At 48.9% G+C, this 16,100-nt stretch overlaps 1 protein-coding gene across 1 annotated transcript; it reads right to left on the reverse strand.

Moving 5' to 3' along the window:
- Positions 1-5,521: 5,521 nt before the first annotated feature.
- On the reverse strand, positions 5,522-14,044 carry LOC141743809 (estradiol 17-beta-dehydrogenase 11-like). Its single transcript, XM_074588780.1, has 7 exons — positions 13,583-14,044; positions 11,587-11,694; positions 10,477-10,608; positions 9,166-9,272; positions 7,752-7,889; positions 7,375-7,491; positions 5,522-6,224 (listed from the first exon to the last, which is right to left on the reverse strand). The coding sequence occupies exons 1-7, from the start codon at positions 13,790-13,792 to the stop codon at positions 6,137-6,139; spliced, it is 900 nt and encodes a 299-aa protein (XP_074444881.1). The 5' UTR covers positions 13,793-14,044; the 3' UTR covers positions 5,522-6,136.
- Between the last annotated feature and the right edge of the window lie 2,056 nt (positions 14,045-16,100).

Genomic DNA, 16,100 nt, shown 5'->3' on the forward strand with positions numbered 1-16,100 from the left:
TCCTTGTGAAGAACAAACAGCGAAGAATACCACATCCTCGGAGAGACTGGAGGGACCGATAACAAGCTTGCAAAATAAATGGAGAAGTTAAAAAAGCTTCTGCATTTATCGTCCCCAGTCCACACAGAGATTCCTCAATTATCAGCTCCAACCAGCCATAGCGGTCAAAGAGCCCGACAAACAGAATGATGCTCCAAGTTAAGGCCTTATAAGGCAAGAATGACCAAGAGTTCAGTCCTGCACGAAAACCACTAGGAACCACCCAAAACCTACCGTGAAGCTCCCAGCCGACTTGATGCGCATGTGCCAAGGTGATGTGAATATGGAAGTGATTGCTGGGAAGTGTAATGAATACGGAAATGAGTGCTGAGAAATGTAATGACCATGCATATTGTGTACGGGTATAAGTCTCTGTGAATCTCACATTTGGTGGACGTGTTAGATGGAGAGATCCCCCGTGTCCCTGGTGCTGAATAAAAGAATGCCTGCTTCTTAAGACTACATTGGTGTGAAGAAGTTCATTCCCGATTTTGGTGACACCCTGGCCATGGCTTTACTTCATTTTCTCGGACAGAGGAGAACCATACAGGTCAGCAAGAGCTGATGGCTGTGCAGGGTGGCTGATCCTTCTGTGCCAGCTCCACTTGTTCATCAAGCGGTGTATGAGAATAGTTACTCTTCTTATTTTAATTGTTCTCTAACTTTGACTATTCTCTTTCCATTAGAGAGCGGTTTCTGTGAAAAATATGTTTTCCAGGCCAATTTGAAAAGAAAACAAAAATTTGCGCCTGAGTAAAGGCACACAAGTGCTGCTGGAGCACATGCTAGGCATCCGTCCCAGGACAGTTTCACAGTGAAAATGAGTTTGTTGGCTTGCTATTATCTCATAACCATGTTTCCCTTTTCTGGTGCAGTGCCATGTGCTAACGCTTATCTCCTTTCCTCTTGGTCCATAAAAAAAGCTGCCCTTCAATGTGAAGTAGAGGCAGGCAGAACAATCCCCAAGAAATAGCATCACCTTGTCGCCCCAAAATCTGAACTACTGCAGTGTCCTAGGTAATACAGATTAGAGTGATCCCGCTTCAGACTTTGGAGAAACTGCTCTCTGTGAGTTCAGAGACGCAAGGATCTAGGAGAGCGAGGGGAGAAAGCTGTACCAGTTCCTTCCTCCCCACCTATCCACCAGCTGTGGCCCATACACGCTGCCATACACGCCCGTCAGTGCAGGAATATTTTTCCCCACTACACACTTTCCCCCAGGTTTGTTTCAGCCTTTCTGTTTGTAGCGCCTCTCTCTGCCTGTGGAGCAATAAGGGTGAGTCTTGGTCCCATTTTGCTTAAAGCTTGACTTGAGAACTTGAAAAGAGTTGGCTAGGAATGTTTTACAGGCTGTTAGAATCAAAGAAAGACCTTATTAAAGAAATACATGCCCTGTGAAAGTACGGAGTCTTCCTAAATAACTGCCTTGCACAAAAGCAAGCACAGCTCGCCAACTGAAAATGCCTTCTGCCTCCAGCCCCACAGCTAAATAGCTCAATAGTTTTTCCCGTTACGTACTGCAAAGCTGAAAGCTGGACTCTCATGCTGCACGCCAAGTTCACCTCTATAGATGTGCATAATAATTCTAGGATTTCCTTTTTTCCTGAATAGAACACAATTCTGCTGAAAAGCAGGAAGATGTCTTATAAATCCATGCTTATCTGAGAATGAGTGGCTGGAGGTTTGCAGTTCCACACAGAATACACATATACTATGTTTAGGAGGAGGTGCACATTTTAGAGTTTTTAAAGGCAAAAACATCCAACTAAATAACACTGCTATTTGAGTTGGCCTGTTTGTGAAAGAACCAGAACATTATCCATGGAAAAATGGGGATAATCGTAATTACCTAAAATATAACTATTTAATGGGTTTGGGTTGTTATTCCCTACCCCACCTCCGTGTATTTTATAGAGGTCAGAGGTGATGAAAATTCAGTAGAAAACAGCTGAAAGGATTACATGATGTGCCCAGAGTGCCCTAGTTTTGATCAACCCAAAGCATTTTAGGTTTTGCATAAATACATTTCAGCAAATTCCAATTCAGCAATGCCTCACTGGCTAAATTTCTGAATACAAAAAGCCAAGCAATCCTTCCCAAATCCATCCCTGTGTTTGAAAGGTACTAGCCTGTATGTACGCGGCACAGACGCTGCTGGCCATGAGCAGCTTCCAGAAGGCTGTGACCGGACAAACTGACACAAATCAGGTTACAGTGCTGTGGGGAGCTTTAATCTGTGCTATTAGAAATTCAATAAGACTCGATGTGACCAAGGTGAGATGAAGCCACTTAGGGACTCTTGAAAATGTTACCTATCATGATGAAGACAGTAATTATGAACGTTAAATATTGTCATTAAATACTGCTGCTAAATGTTATTCTTCTAATAATGAACATCTCAAATTTCAGTCAGGTCTGCTTATATAGTGGACAAAGAGAAACTATCACAGCCGCTCCTTTGTTTTATTCAGTGTTGATTCGGGTGGTGTCCTCAGAAGGTTTCTGTGTGCGTGAACTTCCACTCCTCTTGCAAAACAGATGGTCTCACCCACATTGCATGCCCAAGCAGCTCTGTACCCGAGTAAGCACAGCCCCCACGTTATGCAGGAGCGTGTGCTGTCAGACACAGTTATGGACCAGGAAGCATGCTAACGCTTCGACAGCATGGATGTCAAAGGATACGGATGACTGCAAAACAGTGCATGAGAATGGTGCCTGGGCATGTAGCTTACAAACACAGCTATAGGGCCTGTGATACCAATAGTTCTCTTTCATGCTTCCCACGCTGGGTGACAGAGCCTCTTGTCAGGTAGCAGGGAAGTCACAGCAGCGGTATCTGCATGCTGGGTCCAGCAGCTCAGGGAATGCATAGTGCATCCGGTACATCAAATCCCTGGGGACTTCTCACACTTCTGTGCTTTCTGGATGTGGAACATCTGCAAGAGCTGTGGAAGGAGCTCCACAGACCTCTAGCCAATGTCCCAGTGCTTAACCTGCACCATTACTCATCTGGTCTGCGGGAGACTGGGTCGGCTCCAGCAGGGAGATTCAGAGCTAGGCACTTCCTACTTTCCTCTTGGAACTTCATTCTGTTCCTAATTAACACATCGGCATTTGGGCCAGACCCTAATTGCACAGCTCAGCAGTGCTGTCATTTCCTTGGCACGAGGCTCCAGTCAGTGCTGTGGCCGAGACGGAGGAGGCAGGCAGGGCAGAGAAGTGCCAACTCCACGAGACACATCAGGGAGAGGCAGAGCGCGAGGCCAGAGTCGCTAACCTGACCCATAAGGAGTCCTAAGCCAGGGTGCGAGGTTCTGCTCTTCAAATTTGGCACTTAGCTGTAGGCGGCTCTATGAAGCTTGCTCGCAGAGGCTCCTGCTAGGCACCCATAATGATCCAGACTTTGGGATAAGGTTCAGTTGTTTGTTGTGGCCAGGAAGAGAACCGAGGAGCCCAGAAGCAGAAGGCTTGATGGTTCAATTCTGTCGCTGGTGTTCAGGAGACGAAGGCTTAAATGCTTGCTTTGTGTCTGTTTCTTTATGCCAAGCAGAAGGCTTGCAGTCTCGGGCAACGTGGAGAAGTGGCTCTCAGTTGTGACAGGCCCGTCCTCGTAGCAAGTGCTGAATTTTCAGAGTAAACAGAAGACATTAAATCCCTCTTCTCAGATTTGGGGGCTGCCTCCGAGGCAGGGAAACCAGAGTTACAAAATTACTTGCTGAACATGCATGCAAATTGGCCTCCTTTATCCTTCAGAACTCAAAATGGGCTTCTCAAATGTTTTGGGGTTTGGAAGGTCTTGGTTTTAAATACAACCCATGCCTAATATGCTTTAATTGACTTTAAAAAAAATTTTTTTTTGATGCCCTGAATTTTGCAAGCCCCTTCTTTCTTCTCCTTTCTTGGCTACAGGAATCTTGCACTTTGAAGCAGATGTTCCCGAGCAGGGAACTTGTGCTTTGACACACCCCGAATGTCCTGTTAAATGAATGTTACGCGAGCAAAAGGGAACCCATTTTTGTGTCATTTACCACCCCTTTGTGCTGCTGGGAGCACAAACTTCTACCTGTTGCCACTTAAGAGCAGGAGGGCTGGATGACGAGAGCTCTCCCTTTGCTGAAGAACCTCAGTTTACAGAACAACGTGAAATGTTTAGGTGAGCAGGATGGATTCTACTGGAAGCCACCCATTTCCAGCTGCGCCGGAGGTGACAGTGTGTTCAGACCTCCCTCAGATGGCTGCGAGCCAGCAAGTGCCTGGCACAGCTGGGAGTTGCACAAGTAGGTGGAAAGATGATCTGTGCTCTGAAGAGGTCTTTGACCCATGTTTCATCAGGTGCTGTTCTCTTGCACCAAAGGCCAAAGACCTTTGGGGGTTTAACTCCTGGTCAAGGTAGGTCCCGTCAGAGCAAGCCACTAGCTTGTGATGAGGAGCGGTGAGAAGGCCACCTGGAGCCTTCCCCTGCGCACGCTCTGCTGCCTGGCCCTGGCACCCGCATTTAAGCCCTGGCCTTGGCCCCAGCCCTTGCATGGGCTCTGCTGTGGGTGTGCCGCGCCTGGCTCTGTACCTCACGGATCCTGATGTGGCTTCGCTTCTCGGTGTGACCAGGGACCTGCCTCGTCCCTGCAGCCTGGCCTGGTGGTCGGCAGACTCTGGCTGACCCTTTCACTGTTGTGGCACCTTCTCTACGTCCTTGTCCTTGCTGAGGAGCTGCGGGGCAGTGCCCCGTCGGTGCAATGCCGGCGTCACCCCCACCTTCTCCTGCCAAGAATCCTCGCTGCCCCGCTCCCTTGCACCTGGAAGGGGCAGAGCAGGGTTGGGAAGGTAAAGAGCACGATCACACAGAGATGTTGTTGCTGCCGCATCTTCTCCAGTCAGCGAGGCAGCGTTTCAGAGAGGTGGAATACATAAGCCCTTAGGCTGATGCAGATGTGTTTGAAGAGACGGAAGTAAAAGAGGTTCTGTGGAGGCACATGTGCTCTCCGGTGTCTGGATGGGTGTAAATTAGTGCTGTGATGAATGTGTAATTAGTCAAAATGAACACGTATTCAGGAGTTTCCAGGAGTTCAGGCCTTCTCTTGCATTGTGCCCGGGTGCAGAAGCCTTGTGGATTTCAACTTAAACTTTCCTGATGCACATGAACAACGGCTTTCCCAGCTCAGCATAACATTGCTCTTTGAATACACGAGTCCGACTTAGGCATACTGAAGCAGACAGACTGCAGGATTTTCATTAGGTTGGATTATTTGCCTTGTAACGTAAGGAGAAAAATAGTCCAGCTTGGTCTGCATTCTCATGTAATAAATCACATGCTCTAGCATGCACGAAATTTAGGAGGGCACACTAATTTTTAGAGAAATACTGCACAGTTTTCACAGGAAGGTGCCTGGGAATTGCAGATGAGCAGTGTGAGAAATGATAGGCGCAAAGGGTGTATTACTTGAACCTCTAGAACCTGGTCATGACTTTCACTGCTGAAGACGCCTTTGTGTTAACAAACTGTATTTATTTGGAATAAGGCATGGTGCTAATGCATAATTGATAATGGATGTAATTAGGTATGACATTACAAATGAGGCTGTATTCTTTCAGGTACTCACTACAGAAGCACACGAAACTGCGAGTGTTCAATATAGAGCACATCATTGCTTTTAAATTGGAAAAGAGACACTGAGGTGAAACAGGCCACCCACCTGCTCTATAAATTGCTTCTTGCAAGATACCTTTGCTCTCGGGGATGAGTTTGGATTAACACGTTCTCAGGCAATGCCTTTGCACTTAAGTAGGCATCTGTGCTGTCCCAAAAATGGCCTTCGTGGGAATTCCCCTCTGCCTCAGCACTAGGAGACGGAGGCAATGCGATGCACAGACAAAGCAGCCCTTCAGACTTCAAGAGCTGCATCTCTGCTTTGTTATCACTCCACGTTACGCAGGCGTGTCCCTGCTGCAGGTGTGGAACAAACCCTTAGGTGCTTGGCAATGGGGGCCTGGAAGCATCTGTCTTAGTTCTGCTCTGCATCAAACCAGCTGTACTATGCTCAGCACATGTTCTGTTTTCACTTGCTTGTGCCTCTGGGAAATGAGAATCATTTTTCGCGTTTCACTGGGTGCTTCTCTGCCCAACGACTGCATCAAATTTGACATCAGTCAGCTTTTTCAGAACATTCAGGGCACGTTCTGGAAGCAACCTGAAAGAGATAATAACATGACAGTAAATGTAGGATAAGAGACTTAAATTATGGAGAAAAAAGCAGCGCCACAGGTGAAGGAAGAGCTGCTCTGGGAGCGGAATGTGTGCGCACACACATGGACTGAGACCAAGACTTAAACCAGGTGTTATTTCCAAAGAGCATGTAGGCCTCATCAATATGTGAATAGTTTTAACTCCAATCCCACCCATCTGCTTTAATGACCGTTCCAGGACAGGTATCTACTGGGCAGTATTTGGCTTGCAATATTGCCGCAGAATCCAGGAATTTTAATATTGAACACAGATGTGTGCATTTGCTTTCTCTTTGCTCTCACAAACCTATCTGGTTAATTTGGAGAATTCTTTGGGGGAAAAAAACAAACACCAAACATCTTTACACCTCCTCATAAAAAGAAATATGGGGTAGACCCAAGTTTGCTAGCTTTCCCAAACAGGAAATTACTGTTTCATGAGATACTGTAGTAGTTAACTGAAAACTTAATTTAGATGTTCTGATGTTAATTCCAGATTTGGAACCTGAACTGTGGTGAAAACATCCCCTCAGCAGAGCAGCTGCACTGGATATTAAAGACATCTGAGAGGACAAATCTTGCTACATGGCAGAGCTAAGCTATAGAGACGTTTTGAAGCAACTTTACCAGCCCCCGTGAACTCAGTCTTTGGTGTTGACATGAAGAAACAAATACTAATAAGTAGCAGGTCCTCAGCTCTGTCTGAAACTTCTGTGAAGCTGCGGTTTCACCGAAAGTGTTGTTTGCAGGCAAAAGGGAAATGGCGATCTGTGAGGAAAATGTGTTCTCTTGCACTCCCCCTCCCTCCCTATCAGCTTGTAGAGCAGTTGGGTTCTCCACTGAGAAGAGCTAGCTGGAGAAAGTGCATCACAAGGACCTATAAGAGGGCTCAGAAAAATCTTTATGTATGATGTCTGCTGTTGTCATTAGAAAGAATCACTGCACTATTTGGTTAACTTGTGATGTGTTGTGGAATAAAACTCAATGTGTTCTAAAATGAAACTTAATCTTGAATCAGATGTTACAAGCTTGTAACTTCAGGCTTGTACAGTCAGCAAGTTATATTTGATGCAGGTGAAAGGTTTTCAGGGTTTTTTTGTTTATTTTTCTACTTACCTTTCAAGAAGTAAAGCAATGCGTTGATTTGATGGAACAAAAACCATTTTCTGGTTGGTCAGTATTCCTTCCATCAGGGCCTCTACAACTTCTTCAATCTCCAAAATCTTTCCAAGCCTACACGGGAAAGCATACACGTAAGAGCTACTGTGGTAAAACAGGGGTGGGACCAGCTGATGTAGGATGCTTCACATATGCACAAACTCAGGTCAGTCAAAGGCAATCGCTATGTGGGTTGAAGAACACCGCAGATTTTCTTTAGCCAACGGTATATACTGGTTTTATATCGTCAGCTTCTATAGTCAGCCTAAAGCTGGGGCTAATATGTAGTGCCTTGATGCAAAGGAAGGACAGGAAAGCAGAGTTTCGATAGTTACCTTGTACTGGGGTTTTTGACAAATCCCGTGTTTATAAAAACCGGACAAAGACACGTAGTTTTTATTCCATCCTTTCCCAGGGTAGACAGCTCCTCTGTCAGAGCTTTATGAAATCCAACCGCAGCAAACTTGCTTGAACTGCAGGAGCGGAAAAAGCCCACATGAGAAGGCAGAAATACTATTTTTAACTTCCTACACCTGGAAATGGCCTAAAAGATCACACAGCACTTACTAGAAGGCAAAAAAATGCAGTCCACCTGAGAAGAAAGGGCAGGGAATAAATCTAACTTCCCCTGTGCCAGAGTGTAGTGCTGGCATCGATATTGCTGCTTAGAGCAGTACTTGTGGGACGCAGAGCGGGTGTCTCAGAAAAAGTCACCTTAGTGGTGAACAGACAGACGAATGTTCTTAGAGTTCTCAGAAAATGGGAACTAATCTGCATCAATTGATGGACTTCCTTCTAAGAATCTTCTCACGTGGGAAGAATAGGAATTCAGCTTCAGTCTGTAAAATTAAGAAGGACGGGCAGAGTCGAAATGGCGAAAAAATCTCCACTGTTTCTCATACCACGCAGGAGTGTCTTGGGACATTTGCATGTGAGCTTTGAAATAGAGGAGCGATATGCAGGCAAAAGGTGAGAAACATACTGCCACAGACACGGGAGCAGGCCAGGAGTATAAATTAACTCCAAAGACAGCGGAGCCAGAGAATCAGTTTATTGAGTGCTATTCATTTGGACAGTGTCATCCCAGTAAAATCCCTGGCTGGGGAGTTCGCACGTTGCTGACAGTGAGTGAGGCTCTAAGGAGTGTTCCCAGGGGAAGATTGCTCTGCCGGGAGCTGCTGTTATAGAAGGCTAGATCTGACGCAGAATGACAATATGCAATCTACCAGTTTTTCTGTTCACGTACAGTGATTTTTCTAGATGTGTTTCAAGTAGAAAGGCAATTTAACCTCATGATGGCAGAAGTATTTCTATACACTAGTCACTACCACAATGGTAGAAAGACCAAAAGCTACTCATTAGGGGTTTACTTTACAACACTACAACAACTCACAGAAGCGCTGCTTTCTCAGAAGGAGAAGGGAAGGGGATACCTTTTTTGCTGCTAAGCAAAAGCCTGGATCGGTGAGGGAGAGAAAAAAAGGAGAAGCTTTCATTAGTCGATGAGTCACATGACCCTTCCTTCATGCAAGCATTGCTCCTCATTCAGTCAGAGCTAATAAGCAAATCGGTGGGAACCTCCAGGCATCCTTAAGTGCTGGCTGTTGTGCTTTTTTCCACCTTGGCATGGTCCTTTGGACGTACCGTATTCAGTGGGAGGATTCTTTGAACCAAAACGTCTGTGCTTGCAGACGGCGAAGACACAATTAAAAAAAAAAAAGGAAGAGAGCAGATTTTAAAATCACTTACCAGTAAGCCACCATGAAGGAAGTCACCAAATGACCCGCTGCTGAAGCCACCGTGACAATGTGACCGTGGTTGTTGTTCATCATGGTTGGCAGAAAAGCTCTTGTGGTCTTGAAAGTCATTTAAAACAGGAGACAAAAATGCAGGGGGAGACAGGGAAGGAGGAAAAGAACAATGTTTTCTTAGGCATATTCAACACTGACCCTGACTATCATTAATTCAGTGACTAATGCTAGTGCTAATGCTATGCCCTGCACAGCACCTCAGATTCTCAGAGCCACAGAGATACCTGTTCTCCATTCAGGTGGTACAACTGGCAACCTAGTTTCCAAATGGGAATATTTCAGGAAGTCCGCTATAAACAGCAGCTGATTCTCCCATCTTTCCTATGCTGCTCTTTAGGTTACGGGTGTCAGCAGCAGCGCTGGCAGTGTCTCACCCCAACAACCTCACAATAAAACGTTTGTCAATCTATAGCTTCTCTTTTCGTCTGCCACAAACAACAAGTCCTTAACAGCTGAAACCCTCCCACTCTGCAAGCCCTGCTGACAGCTGCCCTACCCCAGGGGTCAGCTGCAGGCGTGCCAAAGACCCAGTGCCCAGCTCTGGTAGGGCCCACCTCGACTCAGGCTGCTGGGAGAAAGTCCGCAGAGAGATGAGAGGCAGCAGTCACGAGGAGGGGCAGGAGTGATGGGAGATGGGCTCGGAAGTACCTCGTGGAACCAGGAGGGAAGGCGGTGACACAGCGAGGTACAAACCGCGAGGGGAAGAGCACCCGGGGAGACTGGCCATGCTGGTGGGTGCAGTCAGGGAGGGGCCAGTCCTCACTGTGCCGCTCTGGCTGGGCTCTGCTGGGAGCTGCAGGGCTGGCCCTCCCCAGCCCTGCCCAACCCGCACTTGCCTGGCCATTCGGTGGCCCAGTGTGCCAGTGTGCCAGCTGCCTTTTGTGTGGGTCAGCTGATAAAAGCTTTGCTTTGTATTTTTCAGCCGTGTATCTTCTACTTGCAGGGTCTCGGTGCTCAGCTGCGGGTGCCGGAACTACCTGATGCGATAAGGATCACAAATCCACCTACAACAGAGACCAACCCACGCTCGGATGAAGCCGAAATGAAAAAACGGGGCCAGGCTCAGGTCAGCGTGAGTCAGGTCAATCAAGTTTCCCAACAGTCAGTCTAGCTGGGTGCCCCTGTGCTATACACGTCCGAAAGACACTTTTGTCATTCACTGGCAGCTGAAAATAATTGTTAGTCTAAATATACCTCCTCAACAACGCTCCCAAATGAAGGTAGGTATGAAGATGGTAGTGGCCCTTACCCACATGTGAGCAAGAATGTTGACTTCAAACATCCTTTCAATTTGGTGGTCCTGAGTCGAGAGCAGGTCGGCAGCTGTAATCACACCAGCGTTATTCACCAGGATGGAGACATCTCCAATGTCCTTTTTCACCTTTTGGACAGAAAAACACCAGAAAGGTGCGTGTCATTTGTTACCAAAAAAATGCAAGGCTGGGGAAGACAATTCATTCAACTCTTAGCGTTGTTGCTTTTAGGGAGAGGAAGACCCTGTGGGAGGAACTGTGCAGTAGTACCAGGAAATCTGCTTTTGATCTGATGCTTCTCCCTTAAATGCTACCAGTATTTACAGTCTTCCACACGTTGCCTACAGACACAGCGTGCTCTGTGTAGTCACAGTCGGGACTACAGACGTTCAGACTGTTTTGAGCCAGCTGGGCCATATCCTTTACAATGAAATGTTTCAAATGTCCCCACTGTTGTCCATGTGCTGTTCAGGAAACTAAAAGGTAGAAGTTCCTTCAGGGGCCGGAAGTCAAAAGAACAAACTTGGCAACGAGGCGTGATAGGCTGGAGCCTCACAAAACAGGATGAGGCTGGCTGTGATCTCGGAAGCGCTACTTCGCTCTCCGCACAGGAAGCGGCAACAAGTGGGCAGATTCCAGGGCTTGCATGATTTGCACACAACCCCTCTTTGTAGGAATGTGTCTGAGAGAAAATGGCCATGTGAGCCAGCCTCCCTACTGTGAGAGATTAGATTAAGAGCAAAACAGGTGGTAGAAGATGGAATTAGTACATGGGAAAAACGGGAACTGAGAAGGTAGAAAACATGTTGTGCTAATGACTGAGCAATTTACTGTGCGAATTCTTGTAACCAATCTGATGTGTGAATGAACTGCATGGACAGCGCGTGGACAGTGTAACTAGCTAATCAGAAACAAGCGAGTGGCGTGTACGGCTACAACACAGGGTCTAAAAGATGATGATCTGTGCTTAATAAGCGGCTTCTGTTGATTCACATTGGATCGTCTGGAGTCCAGTTATTTCTCCTCACCTCTTCTCTTGTTTTCCTGACTTGTCTGAAAATCGAGCACGTTTGGGTAAGCCTTTGGATGTGCCCTTGCTCCCCTACCTTCTCTGCAGCACTGTAGATTTCCTCCCTTTTGCTGCAGTCCACCACAAAGGCTTGAACAGTGGCTCCCAGCCTTTCGCATTCTGCTGCCGTGTCCTCAACGCCATGCTGTAAGAGGCAGAAAAGAAAGACATGCATGTGAAACCGTACCCTGCCCACGTGCTGCTGCCTGGGCACTGCGGCAGACCAGGTAGAGGCTGAAGATTTGTCCTGATCGCATAACCGCTGCCAAGCCCCTCAACAGCTCACGGCTACCCAGGCAAAGAGCTGTAGCCGGGTCCACGGGAAGACGAGTATTCCAACCTTAAATTTTGGAGCAGCGTAGAGTGACTGCCAGAAAGAATGTGGCAACAAGAGTGAGTTTGCCTTTGTAAAGCATACATAGCTAGGCTGCAGAAAGGGGGCACTCGGTGACTTTCACAGCACAGCAGGCAGACACCGCGATTGTAAGCAGAGCTCTTCAAACACAGGCCCAGCTGACTGCCCCCAGATAAGAAAAGTGCCTTCCTGTATTCACAGGCCGGATGGGAGAACAGAGGTGGGCTCCAAAGTGCACAGTGCAGAGACACATCTCTCATGAGAAAAGCATTTGACACACACAGAACAGAAGGCTCCCCTAAGGCATTATGTCAACCCGCTGAGTGAGTGCGGAAGTCACTTTGCTGTAGGCTTGTCCCCAGGTGCCAGAAAGCCGTGCCAATGGGGAGCTGTGCAGTGAAAACCCCCACTTCACAAATGGCCTGGGACAGGAGCTGTGCGCGCCCCTGGGGTGGGTGACCGGGCAGCTCCACTCCGCTCCAGCTGCTGCTGAAGGTTGATGGCCCCCAGGAACGAGGCCTTTCTCAAGGCAGTTGGATCCGGGAAGCACGCTCCTAAAACCTTCGGGATCCACCACCTCCTTCGGCATTGTATTTCAGGGCCTGCTTACACCCACCCTTGTAATCTATTTCCCAGCACCAAAGCCAGGTTCACTCGCTACTAAGTTTATTCGTTTTTCCCCCACTCCAGTGAACACGGACAACACAACAGCAGCCCTTTACACATGGAGAGACCGGTACCATGCCTCCTCCCGCCCCTCCAGAGCCTGGCCTTAGCTATGATGCCTACCATGAACAGACACTGAAAATATGCAACAATATCCTTCCTAATTATGCAACCCCTTACGCTACGCTTGTCTTGGGGTTTCATTGTTTGTTTGCTTGTTTCTGGTGGGCTGGGGTTTTTTTGCAGCTTCAGGATGACACCATGAACTCCTCTGCAGTTTCTAATCCACTGTGTCAGACGTTTCGCGTGCACTGCTGCCCAGCCACTCACTGACTCTCTACAGCAAATCACTCCTATGCACACCAGTTTGCCTTGATCCCTACTGACTGATACTCTGCATGTTTGTACCTGTCCGTCCTCCACTTGCCAATGCCTTTTTGTGCTCTAGAGCATTTAGCTGAAGTAGAGTTTGAGCTAGGGTAAATGTTTAGCAAGGAGCCCTCTACACGTGTAACTGCGCCAGAAGGCAGCGGGGCTCACACACAGCTCAACGCAGCGATGCCCATCAATATGAGTACACGGACACGTCTTCCAGCTATGTACGCAAAATATCTGGGGCCAGAAAGAGAGCACGCAGAAGGTACACCTGCTTCTCTGTAGAAACGAGCTTCTCATCCGCGCGTGCCTTTTTCTGCCAGCTTGGGCAGCGGTTCCAAGAGCAGCTTGCTGACCACCGCCCTCCCTCTCGCAGGTACTCTTTGCCGTGCTGTGCATGCTGCCTCGCTGCCTAGCACTGAGTCACTCTGGGACCCGGACACCCACATCCTCCGGTGCCAGTGGGGCCAAACCCTCTCCTGGCGCTCAGCGTCCCAGCTGGTAAGCCGACCGCAAGCCCATGGGAGCGGAGGTGGAAGGAGGTGCTGCGGTTGCAACCTGGATGCAGCCCTTCCTACACTACTAAAAGCCCGCGGCCTCGAACGTTAACAGGTCAGGACACAAATTGTACCATTACCTTATTGATGTCCCACAGAACCAGCCTGCTTTGACGCTTGGCGAACTCGAAGGCAGTCGCTCTCCCTACGCCATGGCCAGCACCCGTGATGAGCACAAGCTCTCCGCTGACAGACTTTCTCTTCACGGGGACAAACAGCTTCACAAAAGCCTCTAAGTAGGAGTAGATGAGCGTACCCAAAAACAGGAGAAGACCCACAAACGGATTCATCGTTTTTTCTGAAAGTCTTCTGATTGCAGAACGGAACTTTAATCTCTACTGACGAGGACGTGGGTTGTTGATTTACCAGCAGGTCGCGGCCCGCCGGAGCACGCCCCGTTCGCACTGTCAGTCACGGCCCTCTGCCCCGGCAGGCCTCACCGCCCCGCCCCGCCCCGGCCCGGCTCGGCCGGGCCTCAGCCTCCCCCCGCCGCCCCTTTCACGGAGCCCGCCATCGCCGAGGCGGGGCCGCCGTCGGGGCGCGAGGAGCGGCGGCAGCCAACGGTCCAACCGGCCGCGCGCCCGGCCACCCCTCCCAGTGGGCGCAGCAACCAATCAGAGAGCGGCGGCTGGGGAGGCCCCACTTGTAAGGGGCGAGGGCCGTTGGGGGCCGCGGCTGTCGGGCGGGAGGTTCCCCCGAGCCGGCCTGCAGCGGGGCGGTCCCCGGCGGCTCCTGCCCGGGAAGGGGGTAACTCGGAGCGGGCTGCCTTGCCCAGCCCCGCGCTGAACTCGCTGTCTGGTGGCCCGGTGCTGGGTGCGCAGGTCAGTGGTGTCGGAGCCTGCACCTACGTCCTGTTGTAGCAGAAGGCGTACGGATTGACCCTCTCGTTATGGAGAAGCACAGCTGCAGCTCGCTGAGCGTTACAGCTGGTAGGATGTGCTGGACGTAGCTGTCAAAGGAGCTACTGCTCTTTTGTCAAAGGGGCTACTGAAGTGTGGCTCTTGGGCAGTTTCTGCCCCTTTGGCTGAGCAAAACACGGTTGGTGGAGCTGGGAAAAAACCTCAGTGTTTCGCCCTTTGTTGTGATCTTGCCAGGTGGCATCCATCGGTGTCGCCCTGCCGTGGCTGTTCTTTCTCCCCTTTGTTTGCCCCTGCACGGGTGACAGTGTGGGTGCCTTAGTGTTCCTCTCCCAGGCCTTCATCTCAAGAGCGGCAAAGCATGTTCTTATTTGTTGTTTGCTGCAGGTGGAAGAGGGACAGAAGCGGCAATAAAAAATCGCTCATGCAGTTACTGGCAAAGACATCGTGAGGGTCCCTTCTGCTCTGTATTGTAATTCTGTCTCAAATCCTGCTGTGTGACTGCCCAGTCGCTCAGTCTCGTGAGGTCCTTGAGCAGTTTTCTTCATGTTGAGTCCAAGTCCATCCTTCCTTCTTTTGCATACCTTGGTGTGGTCAACAGATTTGTCACCTACCTATCTCTTCCAGGTCACTTAACGAAATCTGAATGGCACAAGTCCTTTCAACCTGTGGGACTCCACGGGTTAACTCCTGGCTGGCTCTTCCCTCTTATTCTGTCTTTTTAATTAGTTATCCATGGTCAGACTTTCCATCTTATGCTATGGCTGCTTAGTTTCCTCAAGTCCTTTGGAACATGCCATGAATTGGGTCGTCCATATCTAATTGACTCTAAATGGCACAACTCACACTTGGACTTTCTTGTGTGTAATGAAGTATCCAGAACCTTAACCAGAACAGAAATGCTTAGAGCAAATGGGAGAAAACTAGTTTCAGTTGACCCATGCGCTCTAATGGTGTAACTCCATGGTCTTATTTTAAAAGCATTGCTGACCTTACTCCTTTGCTTTTCAGTTAGAAAACTAGATGCATCCAGGTCATGTTCATAACGTTACTTACGGATATTTTTGAGCTGGTTGGGGGAGAGTGAAGGCTGCATGAACATCTGTCCTCTGACCAAAATGAGTCCCCACTTAAAACTAGAGCCGTTGAAAAGGATTTTTTTTGTACCGATGTTTTGGTTGCACCGTTGCTCATCTTGTCTGCAGGAGACTGGGTCGGCTCCAGCAGGGAGATTCAGAGCTAGGCACTTCCTACTTTCCTCTTGGAACTTCATTCTGTTCCTAATTAACACATCGGCATTTGGGCCAGACCCTAATTGCACAGCTCAGCAGTGCTGTCATTTCCTTGGCACGAGGCTCCAGTCAGTGCTGTGGCCGAGACGGAGGAGGCAGGGAGGGCAGAGAAGTGCCAACTCCACGAGACACATCAGGGAGAGGCAGAGCGCGAGGCCAGAGTCGCTAACCTGACCCATAAGGAGTCCTAAGGCAGGGTGCGAGGTTCTGCTCTTCAAATTTGGCACTTAGCTGTAGGCGGCTCTATGAAGCTTGCTCGCAGAGGCTCCTGCTAGGCACCCATAATGATCCAGACTTTGGGATAAGGTTCAGTTGTTTGTGCTCTGAAGAGGTCTTTGACCCATGTTTCATCAGGTGCTGTTCTCTTGCACCAAAGGCCAAAGACCTTTGGGGGTTTAACTCCTGGTCAAGGTAGGTCCCATCAGAGCAAGCCACTAGCTTGTGATGAG

The sequence above is a fragment of the Larus michahellis genome, chromosome 5 (genome assembly GCF_964199755.1).
Source record: "Larus michahellis chromosome 5, bLarMic1.1, whole genome shotgun sequence".
NCBI lineage: Eukaryota > Metazoa > Chordata > Aves > Charadriiformes > Laridae > Larus > Larus michahellis.